Source organism: Haemorhous mexicanus, chromosome 10 (genome assembly GCF_027477595.1).
Source record: "Haemorhous mexicanus isolate bHaeMex1 chromosome 10, bHaeMex1.pri, whole genome shotgun sequence".
Classification (NCBI taxonomy): domain Eukaryota; kingdom Metazoa; phylum Chordata; class Aves; order Passeriformes; family Fringillidae; genus Haemorhous; species Haemorhous mexicanus.
Window position 1 is genome coordinate 5,205,299 of NC_082350.1, and position 21,716 is coordinate 5,227,014.

A 21,716-nucleotide genomic window follows, 5' to 3' on the forward strand; every position below is an offset into this window, starting at 1 on the left:
CTAGGGAGGTCATTCAGAGATTTGCCCCCAAGGATGAATAGACATGCATAGCATGGGAGAAAATGGGCCAGGTTTTGGGGAAATTCTCTCCTACAGTGGTTTGGAAATTCACCCCTAAAGAAGTACAGAATATTCTGTCACTGTTAAAGTGACAGAATATTTGCAAGGAGAATGCTGTGGCAACTCCAGAGAGGAGAAACCTCTTGCAGTGTGCTGAGCCCTGGCTTTTATTTACTGGAAAGCAGAGCAGCAGCCACCATGGCTGTCTTTAGACTCTCTCCCTTTCTTTGCTCCTTCCATTTGGGATCCTGCAAGCTCCCAGCTTTTTTCTTGTATTTCATCCATACTTTTGGGGTAGCATTTTGTAGGCTCCACTTATTCTGGTTAGAATGATGGTGGCTTGTATGCCCAAATGTTCCCTTTTCTGAGGAGAGTAGTTCAAGTCCACTCCCTGGCCATCATGGCTGTTCAGCAAAGAATGAGGAAAAACATCATTCAGAGCCTGTGATGTGCCCTTTTCAGGTGGTTTTGAATATGATGATGGCTGGGCTGGAGATCAAATTGACATTGCTTGCTCCCAGACTTCCCATTTGTGTGACACCTGTGGATGAATTAGTCACACCTCTGTCTTCATACACACTCTAATGACCTCAGAGTAAGCTGCTGAGGAGAAAGCTCTCCTGTGAGGTGAGTGGAAGGGAATGTTTGGCATTCATTAACAAATGCCACCAATCCCAACTATATTCAGAAGGCATTTAGTAGGAAATCCTCTCAGGACTGAAAGAAATTAAGTTCAGATTCATGGGTTGTAACTTCGATGTCAGTTGAGTCCTTTGCTGTTTCTGTCTCAGTAGACAGCATGAGTGCAGAGAAGTGCCTTTTTCAGGCAGCTCTCCTGCTCCACACTGCCAGATACTCCACTTGTCTGGATCTTCCTGAGTATTTGGACAGGGCTGAGCACACTTCATGTGTCTGTTTTGTTGGCCTCTCTGTGGTGCTCTTGCTGGTTTATCTGGCTTTTGGGCCTTGGAGAAGGATTTCTATCAGCATTTTGCTAGCTTGTTACACACATTTAGTGGTTTCAAAAAGAAAAAGAAAGTGAGCAAAATATCTATAAACCTTTTTTTCCTGACATCTGTGTAAAGAAAAATGAAAAATATAACTTTTCTTGCCTTTCTCTGGACACTTTGTAGTAGATCCTGAAATGCTACATGCTTTAGGGAAGTGTCTGAACTAGAGGACAAATGAGGTGATAATTGCTCGGAATGTGCAAGAATATAATCCATAAAGGCTTTGGGAAGAGTTGAAACTACTGCTTGGAAGGACATTGTACTGGAATTCAGTGCAAAGGACTCCATGGAATTATGTGCTCTTCCCTATTTGCTGTTTTCTCTCAATGCTATGTATGGAGTAGAGCTCAAAGAGCTTAACACAGGACTCCTGCTGTCAGAGAAAGCCAGAAAGAAATGCTTAAAGGATTCCTGCAGTGCAAGAAAGCTGTGATTAAAACACTTCATAACTCAGCTTGCCATAGTGATTTCCCCACAGCCCACGACTCCCAAGGGCAATTTCTCAGGAGAGATAACAGCTTGATGAGCAGCTTGTTGTCCTGAAGCCCTGTTCCTGCCATGGCTGCCACCTCTTCCCAGAGATGCTGAATGAGGCTCTGGGCTGCTGTTCCTTTGGACAGCCCCAAGGGCATGTGGCTGGGACTGCAGGTCAGTTTACCAGTGAAGCAGGGGTGTAATTGTTTCCTAAAGAATCTCTTCATAATCCAAAAGATGGGAGGTGCTGTCACCTGCTCATGTGTCCTTTTATATGAAGATTTGAAGGGTGCTGGCACCAGGCTGTTGTCACAGTGCCCAGGTGAGCATGTGTGCAGTGAAGTTACATTTGATGTCATTACAGGTCAAGCCCAGAAAGGGGGAATGGAGTATGAGGAGGAAGAGCTTTGTCTGAGGAGTGGTGTGATGGCCAGACACCCTGCCAGTGCAGCCCAGACATGATGGGATCACCTGGCTCTGGCTCACAGCCACCCCAGGGTGTGCCCAAGTTTCAGGTGCCTTGTGGAGTTTCTGCAGCATTTAGCAAGGCAAGATCTGATGTAGCTGTGTGTTTGCAAGTTTAGTTTCGGTGCTTGAAATGCAGAAGGCAAATGAATTTCACTCCCACCCACAGGAATGAGAGCCTGTCAGTCCAGCAAGGCAGAGGAGGTGTCCAGCTACCTCAGAGAGAGAACTACACACTTTTGGGGTGCTACCCTGGTGAGAGCAGACCCAGCCCTGCAGCCATCCTGCCTGGCTTCATGGAGCAGTGCCACAGAGAAAGCAGTGCAGCATTTACTGCTGTAGGAAACATGAACTCCTAGGTAGGAAAAGCATGAAGAGCTCTGCTCTCTCTCCCAAGCCTGGGGCTTATCCTGCTCCCTCTGAAACCTGCAGTAAACAGTTCTGTAGAAGAGCTGGAGCTGGTTTTGCTCTATCCCAGCCCTCCCTGGCTCTCAGCTTTGCACATCTCATCTGTGGTGATGTAAATGGTGTCAGGTTTAAGGTTTTGTTCCAAGAGTGATCCATGTTGCCAGATAGAAATTTCTGTTCAGCCCTGTAAGTCACATCCAGGAGGACATGATAAAAAAGTCAGGGAGATCTGAGTTATAAGATGTGCCTTCCATTAGTAACTTTACCATGTTGAGGCATCATGCTTAAAGTGCCTCAGCCTGGCTGTCCCCCTGTTTTTTATTGACAAACAATTTGAAGCTGGTGGGGCAATGAGGAATTGCCTCATTTTTAGAAGCAGAAGCCAAAAATTCATGGGGGAAAACCCATGTAGGAAGCATAGGAGCTCACAAGTGTTGTGATGGTAACTCAGTGTATTCTACAAAATAGGTAAATATACACACCCATGAGAACTAATGCAAAACTCATTAAACCAGATCCTGTGCTGCTTCAATAGCCTATTTATTAAAAAAAGGTAAAAAAAGGGAACTGGCAGTAAAAGGCTTTGTTCAGAACATGCTCACTCCTGTGCCTTGCAATTTCCATTTCCCCTGGTTTTTTTTAATTTTTCAATTTATTTTTACTTTTAAGAAGCTTTTCCATAAAGGAGAGCCTAAAACCTAGGCTGAGCTGTTCCTGTAGTGGTACTTGGTCTGAGTTCAGAGCTTCTCCCCTGCAGAGAACATGCAATTGGGCTCTCCAGGAATATTTCAGTCTCTTGGAAAGTTTGCACCCAGAGCAAGAAAACTGGTTTGAATCTTCCTTTCCTGCCCAGCAAATAGTCTCAGGCTGCTTTGAAACATGGAAGCAGCATGGCAGGGATGGCTGTCCATGTGTCTGACAGCTGGGCTCAGCTCAGGGGCTGTGTCTTGGCAGCAGTGGGGCTGCTGTGCTCTGTGTCCTGGCACAAACAGCTGCAACAGCCCTTGGGTTGAGGGCAGAGTGGAGAATCCACCAGTTTGTTTTGCCAGCAATCTGTGTTTGGCTGCCTCATTTCTGAAAGAACTCAATGCAGCAGAGTTGGTGTTACTGACAGCCTCATCTGTGGTTTATCTGGCAGTAAAATAATTGCCAAGCTTATCCATGTCTAGTGTTTAGAGCTCCTAAATTTATCCTTTTATTCTAAGTTTCCTGTCCATGAAATAGAACTAGACCTTTTTCTCTTTTATATTTAACTGGACATTTGTGCATTTGTTGACTCGTTGACTGAAGTTGATTGGTATGTGAGGATGAGGTGATCTTTCTTGTCAGAATTTCAGATGGTGGGGGAGCAGTGGTTTCTGTCTGGGGATGTCTTGTTCCCCACCCCCCAAACACACACAGACATTTTTCATGTAGATCTTTGAGGCACTGTACAAGGCATCGCTGACTTGAACCCTTGTGCATCTTATCTGAGCTAACAAAACCCAGGTTGATTTGATGGGCAGGGAAATGAGATGAACCTCAATGGGATTTAAAAAATAATAAAAAAATAAAAGGCAGGGTGAGCTTTTCGGCACTCCCAATTTTTTTGGGAGGTGGTGTTCAGGCCTTGCTGCTTCAGACATGCTTTGTTGCCCTCACTGTGCAGACATTATTAAGTGTGAGAGAGGAAAAAAATCAATATAATTGCAGAAAAGACCATTTGGTAGCAGCTTAATGTTTAGGCTGTTACAGTCACAGAACTAACATCTATCAAAAAACCTTTGGATTCAATTTAAAGCAAATTTAGAAGAATACTGGGCATATTTCTGCTTTTGTGCAATAGGATTGATGCACCACGTGGGGGCAATAAGGGATTGTCTGTCTCAGCTGCCACCTGTGGATAAGAACACAGCAGACACAGTTGTCAGATTTTGCCTGGACTTTTGTTCCAGTGTTGTGGCTCAGCAGCTCTGTTTTATTGCAGTTTGTAGCGTGTCTATGCCCTTGATTTTTGTGCTGTGGCCTCAGAACTGCTGCTGGCTACAGACTGTACCTTCTGGGCAGGGAGGACATGCTGGAACAAGTTCACTAGTCAGACTGAGAGAAGCTGCTGAGTGAGTGTGTCTGTGTGTGTGCAGGTAGGAACATATGCTGTGCCTAATTTACTTGTTCTAATTGCCACCTTCACCATGAGAGCCAAGTTAAAATAGAGATATAATTATGAAAGTCAAAGTAGGCGATTGCAAAAAGGGATTGCAGCCTCTTGGGGTTTTTCTGTGAGCAGAAGTTTTTCCTGTACATAAGTACCCAGGCCTGTTCTAAAGAATTGGTTAATAATGAGGGTTTAATTCCAGGTCATGGTCTAAGGCTGGTGGACTTTGTGCTTTATAAAGGCCAATATAATTAGAAGTTGCCGTGTGTGTAGAAGGGCTCTTGAAAAATACTCCAAAGGGGAACAATCTGAGAAGCTCAAAGAGAAGTGCTAGAGCATGATTGTGGGGGGCAGAATTATTTAAGATTGGAAGTGAAAAATCCCAACCACAGAGTCTACAAGTATCTGTAGCATGGAAATCAGTTGGTTTAGCAAGGTACTGCTACTGCTGAGTGGCTTTGCCATTCCATCTCTGCCAGTAGAAGGAGGTGTATTCTGACCCTTTTTGAAGCATCTTCATTCATTGCTCCTGAAGAACAGTATTTCTCCTATGCTTTCAGTAAATTTTAACAGTAAGTGAGCCTGGAGTAAGAGAGTAATTCTGGTAAGTGGCATGTACAGTATGTGTTGTTCAGTCTTTGTGCTCATCATGTGGATCATATCTCTGCTTATCCAGCAATTCCTGTTCACCTTGACTTGAGTCTTTTGTCATTTGCTAATAAGAGTTAGTGGATTGGTCAGATTTTATGATTTCACTCTTTTCAGTTTTTCTACCATCTGGGGTACTGGTGGGCTGTTAGTACAGAGCACCACCTGATTAAAATTGCTGAAATTGGCTTGATTTTGCTATTTAAGAAACAATCTTAGGCTCATTGTGACTGTTGGGTAGAGAACTTGTTAATCAGTGATGAGGCAGGTTGAGGAATGACTTGTTGATCCATGCAGACTGGTCCCTGCTGAGATATCTAAGGTGATGTGGGAGGCAATCCAGAGGATGGGTCAGTAAGACAAGACAACTGGTCTCTGTCTGGTTCTGCTGCACAGGCCATTACAGGCTGAACTCTTCAGGGCTGAAACACTTCCAGACCAGACACATGGCCAGGGTGGTCACTAATTACCATGACTTTTCATCTAACACGTGAATACAGTTGTGGAAAAGTGAGTTTTTCCCCTAGTGCACCTCTGAGGTGCTCTGCAGGTGGTGCAGTGTCACCAGGTCCTCAAAAGTGATCATCTTGTGGAGAAAGCTCTCAGCCTTTCTTGCTGCTGTAGACAGCAGGGAAGACACAATGTAAGCATTTGAAACTGCTTGCCTTGTTCTTATGAGATGGAGACCTCTGAGAGACAGAGCTTTGTAGTGTGTATTTGGAAAATATGTGCTGACAAAATCACCATTTTCAGTGTGCAGAGTTTCTCTTTGTCATGGTGAAGAAGCTTTCCCAGCTGTTATCTTGGTTGGTCTGCTTTGAAGGACTTCCTCAACCCTCATCCAGAGGATGATTAAAGATAAAGATGATATTATAGTGTAGTGAAAGGGTAATTTTAATTGTCCTGCTCAGGCCAAGAGGAGAATGTGGTGCAGATTATCTGTTGTATTACTTGAGTGAAAGAGTTACACCTCGTTATCAGTTTTTATCTCAAAAGGAGAAAGCTGTGCTTTGTCCTGACACTGCATCCTTCCAACAGCAACAGCTGGCTTTCATGTGTAGTGGCATTCTTCTTCTAGTTTTGGTCTCTAAACTTCTTCCTCCTCCTGTAAAGGCTTCAAACACTGTTTGGATGGGTGAAAAGTTTGATTTCATGGGTGTTACAGAAACTTAAAAGTCTTTGTGGACAGCTGTGAAGAACATACTGCTGAGTCTGGTAGAGATAACCATCCACTCCCTCTTTTAGTTTTCAAAATCACCAAACAGCACATCTCAAGCATGTTTTTCATTACAGATGCTGACGATTTATTAAATGATTGAGTGTATAGAACAGAAGTTTAACCTGATATGGCCCTTCCTAATTGTACCCTGTGGCTGCTCCAGCCCTGCAAAGTTGGATGGGGCTTGGAGCAACCTGGGATAGTGGAAGGTGTCCCTGCCCATGGCAGAGGAGTTGAAACTGGATGGTTTTTAAGGTCCTTTCCGTCCCAAACTCTTCTGGAACTCTCTGATATGATGGAAAAGATTTTTTGTTTTTGTTTGTGTGAGTAGACAGGTCAGAAACGAGCTGTGTGTGGAAACAGAGTATTCAGGATGAGGACAATTAAACACTGAACCTTTGTGCCTTTTCCTTACTGCACTGTTTCAGTTCAGTAAATTACCTGAGTTAGTTTTTGGTAAGCAACAAAGTCAAAACTCTTGAGTGAAGCATCAAGAGCAGCAGCAGGGTGTTGATGTTTCCAAAGGTTCTGCCACATCTGTAATTTTTGCTTCCTCTCCTGAATGTGGTGGTATGTGGCTTTAAAGTGATCACATCAGATTTGTTCTCTTAGTGGCAGCTGCTTTTTTGCACAAGAAAACTTTAGTGCTCTTTTTAGATGTTAAAGAAAGTGATTGAAATGAAGATGACTCTGAAGTGTCTGCCCTTTGAAGGATGTGAAAGTGTATTAGCAGTTAAGTTGCAAATAAAAAGCCATGCAAATAAGATACTGAAACAGCCTGTCAGTAATGAAAGCACTTCACCTGACTGAAATCACCATTGATCTTATAAATGGAGTTCTCTAAAACGTTCTGCACACTTTTGCAACTTTCCTATTTATGTTTTTTTTTTCTGTATCCATGAGATTCTTCAGCTCCGCATCACTTTTTAAGGAGAACAAATCATGGGGTGTATTTTTTAAAACCTTGTGTCTTTTGTTCTTTTGAAGAGATGAGAATGCTGTTAGTCAGGAATTACTCACTAAATTTGCAAGCTGCCTTTTTGTGAGTGAGAGTAATGAAGCTGCTTCTGTTTGAAAGTGCTGTTCTGCATAATTTATGTGCTTTTTATTACCAAAAGTCATATGCTATGCCAGTATTTTGTTTTTCATATTGCTGTGAAAAGGTCAAGTTCTCAGAAACAAGATGGCTCCTTGCATTTCTCATGCTGTTGGCCAACAATCCATATCTAGAGAAACCCAAGGATTTCTCTCATTCCTGTTGCTTGTCTTGAAGAGCAGACTGTAGTGAGCTATGGGTGACTCAGGAGTTGTGAAAGGTGGCCCTTTTCAGGAAGAGCTCTTTTCCTGGCTATCCTGTTATCTGCCAGCCTTGGCCTCAGCTTTAGGGCTGATGAAATCCAGACGGTGCAAAGATCTGTTTGTCCTGTGCTGAATTTCCTACAGTGTTTTGTTCTTGTCTGTGTCAGTGAGGGCTTGCTGGTTGGGGAGAGAGGAGGAGGAGGATGCTGCTGCTTTTGTGGTCTTCAGCTCCTTTGGCCAGCAACACTTCCCAATGCCCCTGTACAGCACCCACAATTTCTCCTGTTCTGTATTGCTGAGTCTGTTTCTATCCCCACTTAAAATTTATATCTGAAAAGTTTAACCTAGTAAAGACCTAAAATTTTCACTGCTTGGCCTGCTGCTGGGTACTGGCATGCTGTCGTCCCCTAGGATGGTGTTCCCCTGAGCAAATGAGATTTGTAGGGTGCGCCTGATGGATGGCTGGGGTGGCACTGGGGGATCTCATGTGCCTCTTTCTGGGGTGCAGGCCTTGAGCAGCAGCCTGGGAGCTGGCTGCCCTTCAGCTTCGCGTGGAAATATTGTATTAGAGCCTTCCTCGTGCTGCAAAACCACACTTGGGGTTTCCCTTCGGTATAAAACAATCCTCCAATCCCGGCGGAACCGGCCGGGCGGTGGGGCAGCGGGAGGGCTCGGTGCGTTTCTGTCTCGTTGTGCTGCAGCTCCGGGCGCGGAGCGAGCCGCGGGCCCTGCCCCGGGCCCCGTTACCCGCCCGCAGGGTGGGGCCGGCCCCGCCCCGGCCCCGCTGCCCACTGCCGGGCGGGGCGGGGCGGGGCCGCTCGGGGCCGGTGTGAGCGCGGGCGGCGGCGGAGCGGGCCCGGCCTGGAGGTGAGCGCGGGGCGGCGGCTCCGGGGCGCGAATCGAACCGAACTGGGCCGGAGCCGGAGCGCGGGGAGCGGGCGCGGGGCGGGAGCCGAGGGGGCCGGAGCTGAGGGGGCCGGAGCGGCGCTGCCGGCGAGCGGCGCCCCAGGCCGGTGGCTCGGCCCGCCCCGCCTGCGCGGCCGCGCTTCCGCCGCTGCCGGCGTGCGGCCCCGGCCCGCGGCGCTCGTGTGGGAGCCGGGCCGGGGAAGGGAACGGGGTCTGCCCCCCGCGCTCTGCCAGCCCCCGATGAGGGCTCCGGCTCGGGGGCTGCCGGTGCTTTGGGAGCGGCTTCCCCGGGGGCTCAGAGAGCCCCTTCGTAGCGGCTGCCGCAGGTCCGGCCTGGGCGGCTTCGCCACTGCCCTGTCGGGCTGCGAGTGTGTGGGCAGCCGCGCCCCGGCACGGCCCGTCCCCTGACCGCCTCCGTGCGGGGAGCCGGGCCGGGAGCGTCCTGCGTGGCCCGGCTGCTCGGTCCGGGAAGCGCTGCTGGGCGCCGCTCACCTGGCAGGCACCGGCCGCGGACATTGCCCGCTGTCCCCGCCCATCCAGCTCCGTCCCGGCCGGCGTGTGGCTCTGCGGGGGAGAGCCATGAAACCCTTCGAGGCCGTGAGCAGGGACCGGCTCCTAGGGGAGCTTGAGGTACGGCTCAGGGAGACACATCGCTCCCCTCACCATTGAGCACTCGGAATCTTCCTCGTCTTCGCTGCGGTGGTGGAGCCCTGGTGCATCATTTGTGTCAGCTCGGTGTAGCAGTGCTAACGGGTGGCTGTAGCTTAGAAAGTTAAAAGAGGAAAGTTTGCTCTTTTGTACTTCCTTGCTGCTCCGTGTGTTGTGATCCCTTCCCATGGAAGGCAGGGACCACGCTGCTCACACTCCTGGGAAACTGGCCTCACTTCAGATCTGCCTCCTGCATGGGTGAGGGATGGAGCATGGACCCTGCCACTGACCAAAAGACACCGTGCTCAGAGGAGTTCCTTGGAAAGCCATTGGTGGCATCCAAGTGTGCAAAGCCAGATTGAATGGGACTTGAAGTAAACTGGTCTAGTGGAAGGTGTCCCTGTCCATGGCAAGGGGTTGGAACAAGGTGGACTTTAAGGTGCCTTTAAACCCAAGCCTCTCTATATTTCTATGATCTTGTGTATCCTCAGGTATAAGCTGCCTTTCCAGATTTGCTGGTAGCTGAAAACACTGTCTTGCCTCTGAAAAAGATGTTTATTCCATCCAAGTAGGAGATGAAACTCATTGCGGCTTAAAAGCTATTTCAAAAAGTACCTGTTACAAAAAGTAAAAAAAAAAAAAAAAAAGATTATATACAGTGATCTAAATTTTGTAAATTTTGTTTTGTTTGCTCCTTCATTTAGGGCTGAGAGCAACACTCATTCAGTCACTGTGCTTCAGGGAGCAGATTTAGCTTTGGTGCTTGGTCCCAGATTGTAGGAAATTATCAGGATAAACACTAGGTGCAAGCAAGTTCAGGGAGAGGCAATGCAAGGAAGATTTTTTTATCCCAGAGCACCAGTGTTGTGGTAATATTATATTTTAGTTTGGCATTGTTGAGATCTTGTTGTGGCTCACCCATGGCAGGAGGCTCTCGGTGGGATGCTCTGCTTTGCTCTGCCTGTGGAAATTCTGTGTTCTTGGAGCTTGCATCCTGTCTCTAGCTCATTTTCCTCCTCCTTTCATGTAGTCAGCCCCTTGAACTGAAGTGTTTCCTCAGCCATGACACTGTGGTTTTTGTCCAGAGATGTCATATGTGGTCAGAGACTTAAAACATGATACGTAGCTGTGGTGTTCAAACTGGAGATAGTGCTTGGCTTGGCTAGCACTCCTCACACATTGGGTGCTGAAGGCAGAGGGAGCAGACTGGGCTGTCTGGGGATTGTCAGCAGTTGTGATGGCATCAGTGGGGTGCCTTGGGAGGGAGCAGGATGTGGCACAGGGGAAATGCTTCCAGCTGGCACAGCAGGCCACTGCTCTTCTGGGCATCGTGCTTCTGCACATCGTGTGTTCTGCCCAGTGCTTGTTTGGCCTTTGAAATCTGAATATTGGCCGGTGTAAATATTTTTAGGAAGATGTCGCCAGTAGGACGTGAGATCAAGCCCCACTGAATTCACTTTTCCTGTTTCCACCTGTGGGGAAGGACTTTGACACATGCAATTTCTGTTTGGTATGGCTTTGGTCTCTCCTGGCTGGTGACCAAAGCTAGAGAGTGCCCAGGAGCCCCTCCTGAGTCCGGCCTTGGGTGGCCTGCCTGCCTTGCCTTGGGGAAGCAGCTGCCTCCAGCTGGAGGGGAGGCTGCTGAGGTCTCTGCAGGGCTGTTCCTTCTGCCTGCCTCTGCTGTTGCTGCTTGCATTTTTTTCCTTTTGAGTAACTGCAGAGTGTGTCTCTTCCAGGAGCTGTTTATTCAGAAGGGAATGAGTGCTCCTGGAGCACTAATTTTAAGAGTGGCTGGCTAATAAGGAGCTCTGTGAGGAGTGTGACTGATCCTGGGCAGCTCCAGTTGATCATAGGTCCTGAATGCCAATAGCAAAAATTTACCATGCAATTACCTGATAAGGGACACGATATCAAGGGGATACAGATCACCAGATCAAGCTCTGGTTTCTCTTCAGATTAGCAGTTAGCAGAAAGAGATACCCAGTTTACACTTCTGAATTTTGTTGTTAGGGTGCTTTTAAAATTTGTGACCTAAAAGTGTTTCTCCTTGGCTGTTTGGCTGCCTGAGCCAAGAAGTTCAGCCAAAGAATACACACAAAACACCCCAAGAAAGAAACTTCCTGATTATTTATCACCCAAAGCTGGGAGGTTGGGCACAGGGCAGTGTGTGCCCACTTTTAAGGTTGAGCTCATCCTTGATGCTGGGTTTGGTTTTGGGTCCCTGGTGCATGTCCAGAGAAGGGCAGTGGAGCTGGGGAAGGGTCTGGAGAACAAGTCAGGTGAGGCACAGCTGGGGGAGCTCAGCCTGGAGAACAGGGGGAACCTTCTTGCTCTCTCTAACTCCCTGACAGGATGGTGCAGCCAAGTGGGGGTCAGGCTCTGCCCCCAGGGAACAAGGGGCAGGACAAGAGGAAATGGCCTCAGGCTGTGTCAGAGGACATTTAGATTCGATATCAGGGAAAATTTATTCACTGAAAGGTTTGTCAGGCATTGGAACAGGCTTCCTAGGGCTGTGGTGGAGTCCCCATCCCTGGAAGTGTTCAAACATTTGTGGATGGGGAACCTGGGGACCTGGTTTAGGATGGTGTTGACAGTGCTGGGTTAGGGGTTGGACTTGATGATGTCAGAGACTTTTTCTAGTCGTGATTGTCACACTTTCTTGTTGCATGCTGTCAGCTGGGAGGCTGGTAGCATCTCTGGGTGGTCTCAGCTGTGCTGCTTGGTCAGGGCTCTGCAGGGGCTCAGAGGCCACACAGGTCTTATGGTTGGTGTGATTAGGTGGGGAGGCATCTGTCTGCCCTTCTGGGATAAGTTTATCTCTACAGGGATCTACAAGTATAAAAATAAAACCCCCAAAATGTTAAAATGCCCAGGGCTGCAAGCTAGGAAGATTTTGACCAGTCTTGATTTGTGTGAGAATGAAAACATAAACCACCCCCAAGTAATTTGTAAGGACATCTAGGGCTGGCTTCATTCAAATCCTTGGAGTAGGCTGCCTACCTACTCTGAGCACAGAGAGACAAAGGAGTGTTGTCATGAGCTGCCTCTCTTCTTTTCTGACAAAACACTTTTACTACAAAACAATAACCTGTCACTCCTTTGAATGTGAAGGCTGTCCCACTGCAGTACCCACACACTCTGGGCTGTTGGGACACAGTGTGGTGTTTGGGTAATTCCCCCAGAAGGCCCAGGGAGCCTCCCTGAGTGCTCCTGCTGGGTGCCTTGCACCTTGCTGCCAAATACTCGGTGCCAGCGGTGGGCATGGGGCAGGGGCTGTGCTGCACTCTGAGCAGACAGGCCTCACCTTCCTGTAGTCCCCACTGTGATTCCCCATGCAAATGTCACCACTGCTCTGGTGGCATGGGAGAGCTGGGGACAGCCTCATGGGGCATTTTCCCCATGTCAAATTAAAGGTTTGCTCTGCACAGCTGCCACCAAGCCCTGACAGCAAGACTCCTGTGTAGGAGTCAGCCTACACTCACTAGTGTCCATCTCTGTAACTGAGATTTTTGCCCACTGGTTTAATCTGGGTATAGCACAAATTTCCTAGTGAGGTGAGGAGCTGTTACCTTGTAGCAGTGCCTGATGGGGGCTCTGAGCTGCCAGCAGTTAAGGTTTTGCCTGAGTCATCATTTTGGGGATGCAGGAAGTTAATAGTTCTTGTTATCTCGGTGTGCAGTCAGTGGGATGGTTGGGTACCCATGAGAAGCACCTGCCTCACCCTTCTCTGTGCTGCTGGTAGGAGGAGGCTCATCAGCAGAAAAATCTTGTCAGAAGCAAAAATGTTCATGTTGAGAGGGCAGAAGGCACAGGTTTGACTACCTCATTTCTTAACTGTGCTTCAGAATGGTTTGTTTTTCTTCCTGCTTTTTCTTCCCAGCTGTTGGATTTTAGTCATTATAGCATGGTTTGGGTTGGAAAGGACCATAAAGCTCGTCTTGTTCCAACCTCTCCCATGGGCAGGGACACCTTCCACTAGACCCGGTTGCTCCAAGCCCTCTCCAGAGCTTCGTTAACCTTATTACTGATTTTGGTAGTGGGATAAAGAGTGTTAAATAAAGATTTTGTGATAGTCCTTCAGTGGGTGGTATTTTCATCCACAATGTCAGTGTAAAATCTTTCAGGTTGTAACCCTAACCCTCTATTTTCTTCCATGTTTCTACAGACTCTGCTTGCTGTTGGAAGATGGGAGAGATAGAAGGAACCTACAGAGTCCTGCAGACGCCGGGCTCTCGTTTGGGTGCCCAGAAGAGCTCAGGAGTGAGTACCTTGGAGCCAGGACAGAACCTCTTGACTGCCATGGCATCATCGCCTGCCAAGGCGCACGAGCGCGACCTCCCCGTCAAAATCAAGATGTTGGACAGCACAGTGGAAGTTCTTGACATTGAGGTAAGAGATATTTAAGTCAAGTACACTGAGCCTCTGAGAATTTAAAGCTCCCAAGGATGTGCCTCTCTAGAGAGCTGAGACATTTTGAGGCAATATCTGAATGAAGATTCCTGTTGGGATTTACCTGCTTACAAGCAGTGATAGCAGTTGCATGGCTTGTTTTTTAAAATCTTTCAAGTATAACAGATGTTTTGTGTTTTTAACAGACTTTAAATACAAGCACAGACTGTAAGGAGAGTCTTTATTTGTTGTTTGCTTTGGGGGAGCACCAACTATCTCCTGCCAAAATGTTCTTGCTTCCTGAGCCACATGCCGCTTTGTCAATTTGGCAGCTGGGAGAGCAGAAGAGCTTTGCCTTAGTTACTGCTTTATATTAATTGTTTTGATGCTTTGTATCCTTTCCAAGTAAACTTGCTCCTATTTGAAAGTCTTTGATTGCCAGCACACTTTAGGAGGGATGTACCAAAGCAGTGTCAGTTCAGTGTTTCTGAAAATGTTTATTTAAAAGTATGCTTGGGGAAATCTGCCATAAGACATAGAAGCCATGCACAAATTAGGAAGATTCTGCTTTGAAACAATTTTTCTTTTCTTCCAATTCTTGTTACATTTTCAGCATTAACCTCAGAGTTTAATTCTAGTTTGCCTGAGATCTGCTGTTAGGAAACTGTGTTGTAGTGAAGATACTCAGCTATCAGATATTCTACATTAGTATCAAGCTATAATCAGTAATTTATAATTATCACTTGGAGCCTTAGTTTGTTGCATAGACTCAAAAAGGGTTTTTCAAACAGAGTGAAAAGGATGTCTGTGGAACTCTGAAGAAGTAGTGGATTTGGGGATGTCTTCCTCAGATTCTGTCCAGCTGTTCAAGTCTCAGACATGAAATCTGTGGGGTTTTTTGTTTGTTTGTTTTGTTTTCTTTTGTTTTTTTAAGAGTGAGGCTGTGCCTGTATCCTTCCACTTGAGAGCACGGAGTGTCTGGTACTGCAAACCCACCCATCCCTCATGTACCACATAGAACACAAAAGCCTCTTTTTCCCCTTTACATTATGTTAGAATTTTTTTTTACAAAATCCGCTGACTTTGGTTCTTTTGAAGGATAATTTTATTTATTTTTCCAAGTTGATGTAGATGGTGCTTTTGTGTTTTGATTAAAAAAAAAAAACCCCAAGCAACACCCTCAGCTCTGTAATTTTGAAAGTCAGTGCAAGGCCAGGTTTATGAGGCTTTCAGCTGGTTGTGTTGTATGTGTTGACCATAATTAGGAGGTGTCTTCGTTTTCTTTACCTGGAAAGCTCTCTCTGATTATGGCACCCACAGAAACACCCAAATTCAGGCACTAGCATGCTGAGGCCATAATTAATATTGTACTGCTTTTCTTGATGAGATCAGTTGGAACTGAAAAACTTAGTAACCTCATGCCTGATGCTGTGAGTGATGAGGAAAAGGGGTCAGCCTTGGGTCAGCTTCAGAGCATTGAGCACAAAAAGGTCCAGAGTCAGCAGCTGTGGCATTACAGTCCAGCTAACACTGCCTCCATGGCCTTTCAGTTTTGGCTAAATAAGGTAGCAAATGATAGAAAACAGGCATGAGGTATTAAACTGTGACCATCTGCCTGATTTCTTTGGTGAGTTGCTGGGATAGCAGGGACTGCTGACTGCTGTTTGTCATGGAAAATGGGAATTTTTCACTTGGAATTGAGGACAGAAATTAGGAAAAGGCAGGGACATGGCTGAATAGGTGGTGTGTGCTAGCACAGTAATTTTTCAAAAAGCAGTTAGAGAAAGTGGTGGTCAAGCAGCTGTCCTGGAGGAGTGCAAGTTCAGATTGCCATGCCACTTGCCCACTTCTCTTTGCTTTTGTAATTTTTGTCACTAGATGTGAACACAAGATGTGATGTGGTGGGGTTTGTCTTTGATTCAGGTCAGCAGTAGTTTGTCAGTGCAGTGGCACACAGGCCTTTCCCATGGGGTTTTGGCACTGCCTGCCTGGGGAGGTTTGGGTGATCCCAAAAGGTGGTTTGGGGCTTTTTTCCCCCAAATGATTTTGAGAAAAATCATTTTTCTGTCTGTAGGAACTATGGCAAGTGACTTTTTACTGGGGAACGTGGTGTGTCAATGGGAGGATAGACTGAGTGTAGGATCAGCTCCTGGAGAGACCCTTCCCTGTGCAGTGTGGTGGGGAACTTGATGCTGTAGCTCTGTTTATTGCCTTCCTGCCTAAAATGAGCCACAGTAGCATTTTTAACCATATGGGATGAACAGAGTAGCCACAGAAACAATCCATGCAGCTTTACCTTGTCATCCCTTCCTTTCTCCAAGATGTGTTTAAAACAGTTGCTTCTCTCCTGGCAGGAGTTGGTAGCCCACTTGACTTTTGAACTTGCCAAAGAGCAAGGAAAGAGACTGACAGAGTGATGTAATGGATGGAGAGAGAACAAAATGGGAAAGAACAGTGTTTTCTTTGTGTTATTGGTGTACCTGGAGCAGTTGGCTAAAAGTTCCACATTCTACCACCTTTTAAGTCCACTGGCTCTTTCCATTTTGCCCATCTGTTTCATAAGGTTTGATTTCTAAGTAGGAATTTTATTAATTACTAAGAGGAAATTATTCTTTAAAGTATGTTGGGAGAGCCTTTCTCCAGTGAATCTGATTTGAATGTTAGGGGATGGAGAAATACTCAATGTTTTCTGGAGTTTAAAACAACTGAAAATGGGCTATTTATGGGTTCTCCTTTCCCTTCCAAAACAGAAGAGAGAATGAAACTTATCCATTCAAAGCTAGGCTGCAATATTCATTATTTCCATGAGTTGTTTTTTTTTCCCCTTTTTACAGCCAGCTTGTTTAGTCAGCTCAAATCTTGCATGTGCCATTTCATGGGGTACCTGGCCTCTTCTCTCCAAACTAAGTCAGTCCAAAGGGTGTTTTTGCAGACTATGAAATGAATGATTGGCAAATTCAAAGTAGTTCACACTTCAAAGTAATCAGGGTTTTACAGTAGAAGTTCTGCCAGCTTTCCAGATTTTCTGAAGAGATTAAACTTGGAGGCTTTTGATCAGCACAAAAATGTGGCAGACTCTTAAGTAAAAGGGTCTGGGCTGGGTTGAGTTCACCAAAATGACATTTAATGGAATTGCTGCCAGCAGATGATGTTTAATATTTGGCCTGTGTGATATGTGTCATTTAGGAAATTCTTTTACATGAAACATTCTCTATGCTATGAGGAAGTGCCCCAGAAAAAGTAGTTTATATTATTATGCTTCAAGTTTACTGAATTGTTTGGGGAGAACTTGGTGCTTATTCAATGGCATGTACTTCCTCTTCTCCTTCTGCTTGGATGTCAGATGAAATTTGGGTATCAAAAATATTTGTACATTTTATTACAGGGTCTGCCTGCCTGCTCCACTCTAAGGGAAAATTTAAACTGAAATTTTTTTCTTTTGTGCTAATCTTTGTGGAGTTGTTTTGAGAACAGAAGTCAGTTATTTTAATTTTTCTTTTAATACAATGCAGTAATGATGTTCTGCATCCCTGCCATACTGTCTGAGATGTCCCTCTCCCTCCGACAGGGGTGGACTCCTAGCAGGGAGATGCTTCACTCCACTGCCATTCTTGAGAGCAGGCTAGTTAGATAAGAATACACTGTAATTCCCTCTTTATTTTCTTATTAATTAGTGTTCTCTCACTGCTCTTGTCTGCTTTGGTGTTCATTGATGTACCCTGCACAACTGTTACATTACTGCAAAACCAAAGTGGCTTCTTCTGTACTAAACTGAAAATGTGTACTTGATGATTACCCTGACAGTGATAGGGTCTTTGGGCACTTCCTTGGCTTACTGAAATTTATAAATTGCATTAATAAAAGTGCAAAGCTACTCTCCATCCTCATGTTTAGAATGGAGTAGAATAACTCTGGTTATTCTGGTTTCTGTGCAGTTTGCAGTTCTCTGTGATTGAAAAAGTGCCATGAAAGTGGCTTCCCCTGGGATGCCCATTGTTTTTGACCAGCCATTGGAGGCCCTGAAGTCAGGAGCTGGGCTGGGGCTGCAGGAAGTTTTTGGGATGGCAGAGGAAGCAATCTGACTGCAATATCCTTCCCATGCTTTGGGGAGTGTTTCCCACTCCTGCACATGGCAAATGCTGCTCTCAGTAACAACATCTTGGTAGCTTTAGTGCCCCCAAGAACTTTCATGGAGGTGATACAGAAGTGATGCAACTTTTAACTGCTGTTTTTGAGTAATTTTAAGTAAGAAACATGTGTATATTAAACACTGGGATGATGCTGTGGGCACTGAAAAGCACTTGAGGAGCCCTAGGCATGCTGCTGGTGGACCAGGCAGCCCAGTCCTGGCTCTGGCACTTGTGCCCTCCTACCTGTGCCTTGCTCTCCCTGTGCCTGCTTAGACCTTCCTTGCATGAAAGCTTTGCCCCTCTGTGCTGTGAAAGTATTAACAGCTTAAATATGTGAGGAGTCAAGGGATAGTCTGCTGCTGAATCCTATTAAGTGCTGTGCTGGAGGAATCGAGGTGCTGTTGGTCAGCTCACAGTGTTTTTCTTCCCTAGCCAGGAAGAAATAGTCAAAATTCCAGAAAGAATCATAGCCAGATGTTTGTCATTGCTTCAGTTTGAGTCTCCTAAATATGGCAAATAAGCTGCCTTAGGACTTATTTTTATCTGACCTCAGAAGAGAAAGTTAGTAATTCACTCTTTTAAATTTGCAATTATTACAGGGTTTAAAAAGAAGGTAACTAAAGCTTTGCATTTTGTGTGCTGTTTGATTCCACTGTATATTTTTTAGGCCTGTCATTTTGTGTTTGGAAGCTTGACTTTTTTGATGCTATGTAGGAATGTGGTATGGGGTGGGGAAAGGTGAAACCACAGCCATTTTATTGACAGACATTTGGAGTGTGGCTTTTGTTCATTCAAGTGTTTTTTAATTTTTTTTTTTTTATTTTTGAAAAATGTGAACTTAAATTGTGTAAGCCAAAATTATTATTTTACAGTTCTCTTGACCTCAGGTGTCATATGTAAAGAAAATTGAGTTGTACTGCAATAAAGAAAAAGCAGTCTGAATATCCCTGTACAAAAAGTTGATTATGTGCACCCGTCTTAATACACAGAAACCATTTAGGAAAATGGTGATCAAGTGTTATTGCAGTCCTTGAAATATTAATGTAGTGAATTGATTCATAACAGTTTGTATGGCTAGACAGGTGTTTGTTTCTGTTTTCATAATGTAGGAGAGTGAAAATCAGCTGTATAGGTCTTATGCCATTCCAGCAAAATGGCTGTAGGAAATGCTGTATTCTACAAAAAAACCAAAAATAAGAAGTCCGCTGGAAACCTTCTAAACCTTTTTTGGGTGTGGGTGGCATTCAAGGTGGGGACCACAGATGGGTAATTCTGTAAAATACAGGGAGCCTGAAAGGGAAGAAAACCAAAAGCAAACCAAGAATCAGCCCACGGGCAGCTAAAGACAGCTACAGAAGTTCAGTGTGCTGAGAGGTAGATCAGAGAAATTTTAGGTTTGTGCCTGCTGGAAAAAGGGACTTGGAGCTGAGCAAGGATTGTGTGCCATGGTACTCTCAGGCTTCAGAGCACACAGACTTGGGGATGTGCATTTAGCTAAACAGGGTTGCAAATGCACACCTGTGTGTCAGCCCTTTCTCCTTGCAACCAAACTCCTGTTTGGAAAGGGCACTGCTGCCTACTTGGGTAAAAGAGAGACCATGTATATAGAATATTTAAAAAGCTGTGCTATGGTGGCAATGCCTAGCATGAGAGATTTACTGTTCAAGGCTGGAGGGTTGGATATGAGAGAGGGGTGGGCCCCTCTCTCTGACTGAGCAGTCATTCATTAATAAAAACAAGAGTTAGAAAAGGGATAAAACCCCAAAGCTTTGTAGAGACTATTAGAGCTGTCTGACACATCTTCAACTGAAATAATGAAGGAAAAGTGTTGCTGTGCCCTCAGCCCATTTCTCAGGCAGGCAGCCTGAAGCCAGTGGTGTAGGAAACCCCTGCTGGCAAGGGGGAAGTTAGAAAAGCTTGGCCTTATCTAATCTGGCTTGTAGGTATTTATTAATCCATCACCACCTCTGCTCAAAGTACAGTGGGGAGTGATGTTAGAACAGCTGGTACCATTTCAGCTTTGCACAAAACAAAAGGGAGTTTTGGCCTTTTCTGTAAAAATACCCAATTTGTATTTGTCTTTTATCCAAGAGTCTGTCATAACTGTCTTCTGGATGTTTTAAACTATTTCCTTTGGGCAGATTTCTTCAAAAAAGTGTCAGTCTGGAGTAGCCTAACACCTTGCAGGGGAAATACAGTCCCTGGGTGCTGTAACACCTCTCCTAGGAGAGAAGGCTGGGAGAATTGGGATTGTGCAGCTTGGAGAAGGAAAATCTCTGGGGAGCCCTTGCTGAGGTCTTTGAGCACCTGAAGGGGCTCCAGAAAAGCTGAAGAGGGGCTTGGGACAAGGTTTTGGAGTGGCAGGACAGAGGGAATGGCTTCCCACTGCCAGAGGGCAGGGATAGATGGGATATTGGGAGGGAATTGTTCCCTGGGAGGGTGGTTAGACCCTGGGACAGGGTGTCCAGAGAAGCTGTGGCTGTCCCTGGATCCCTGAAAGTGTCCAAGGCCAGGTTGGACAGGGCTTGGAGCATCCTGGGATAGTGAGAGGTGTCCCTGCCCATGGCAGGAGTTGGAATGAGATGGCCTTTCAAGTCACTTCCAACCTGAACTATTCTGTAATTCTGAAAACCCAGATCAAATCTGGTGAATGTGGGGCATGGATGATAGTTTTGAGGCAAGAGCATAATTAATGGAGAAAGACTTGCAATTTTAGTGAGGTGGTGTTTTGGTTTTTTTTATGAACAGAGGAAAACAGAGTATTTTCTATGTTTAAAATGACTTAAAAATACAGAGTTTTATTTATGTGCATATACATGTCTGTGAAATGAATCTGTGCAAGGTCCCAGGAGCACCAGCACTCTGAGTGTGTGGGGTGGCCAGGCCTGAGGGAATGGCTGTAGGAATGTTCAGGGGTTTGTGCAAGGAACAAAGTTCAAGGGGGAAAAATTGAGATCAGTCTCCTGACTTCTCATTCCTTGTCTTTATTAGCTTGTGTGAACAGAGGAGGTGCTTAGACTTTCTGGTATGAACCTGAATTTGGGATCAGCTACCCCAAAGCTGCTCCTCTCTGTGATACTGTCACTGTTGTCACCTGGATGTTTAATTATTAACAAGCAGGAACTCTGGTGCCAAATCATCCAGCAGTACCTGTGAAACTCTGTCCAAGGATGTGGCCCACGGTGTTAATGAATGTGACTTCCTTCCCCAGGTAGTCTACAGCACTTTTATTCCAAGTAGTCCAGGTATTTCAGGACAGCACCATTTCTAAAAGCTTAGGACCATTTTTTGCCTCTACATGCTCTCTACCCAAGTATACATTTTCCAGTCTCATTCATGTAATTCTCTTTTGGAATTGCCTTCCCATGTCAACCAGTTGTTGTTTTCCTACTTTCAGGCATCCAGCAAGTCTAGCCACTCTGGAAAAGCTTGTTTGTTGGGTAGAGCTGGTTCAGTGCTTTGACTTTGCCTTAAATGATCCTTTAAATGATCATAATTTTAAAGCTAGCCTTAATTAAATGAGCCAGAGGCTTCCATTTCTAGAATAATTTGTCTGGCTGTGGATTCTGCTTAAAAAAACCCTGACAAAACCACATCAAAACCAACCACTGAAATCCTAAGACAAAAAAAAAAAAAAAATCATGGGGAGAGAGTCTTAAAATTTTATTTTTTTTCCTAAACAAAAAAAAGCCCAATATGGAGTGTAATAATAGAACTTAAAATAGCTCTGAGATTTTTATTTGGGTTTTCAGCTTCCATAGTTGAGTAAATGATACTTCAGTGCTGTGTGGAAATACTGTAACACAATAATTCTTCTTTCTGTAACATAATAACTTCTTTTTCATAAAGAAGAGCTTTCAAGATCAAAGTGCACTCTATCTCATTTTGTGATAATGAAGCTGCCTCCTGTGCTCTGTAAGCTGTTA

The 21,716-nt window shown here is 45.5% G+C and overlaps 1 protein-coding gene across 3 annotated transcripts in view; it reads left to right on the forward strand.

The window, feature by feature from the left end:
* The first annotated feature begins 8,485 nt into the window (after positions 1–8,485).
* FARP2 (FERM, ARH/RhoGEF and pleckstrin domain protein 2) overlaps positions 8,486–21,716 on the forward strand; it is a 73,197-nt gene continuing 59,966 nt past the window's right edge. Inside the window, exons 1-3 of one of the 3 annotated variants that reach the window (XM_059855033.1) lie at positions 8,550–8,584; positions 9,164–9,253; positions 13,437–13,660. In XM_059855033.1, the coding sequence (XP_059711016.1) occupies positions 13,457–13,660 (204 nt within the window). In that variant the 5' untranslated portion in view covers positions 8,550–8,584; positions 9,164–9,253; positions 13,437–13,456. Of the gene's footprint in view, positions 8,585–9,163; positions 9,254–13,436; positions 13,661–21,716 lie in introns of all 3 variants that reach the window. The other 2 variants (XM_059855030.1, XM_059855032.1) reach the window with 2 other exon arrangements.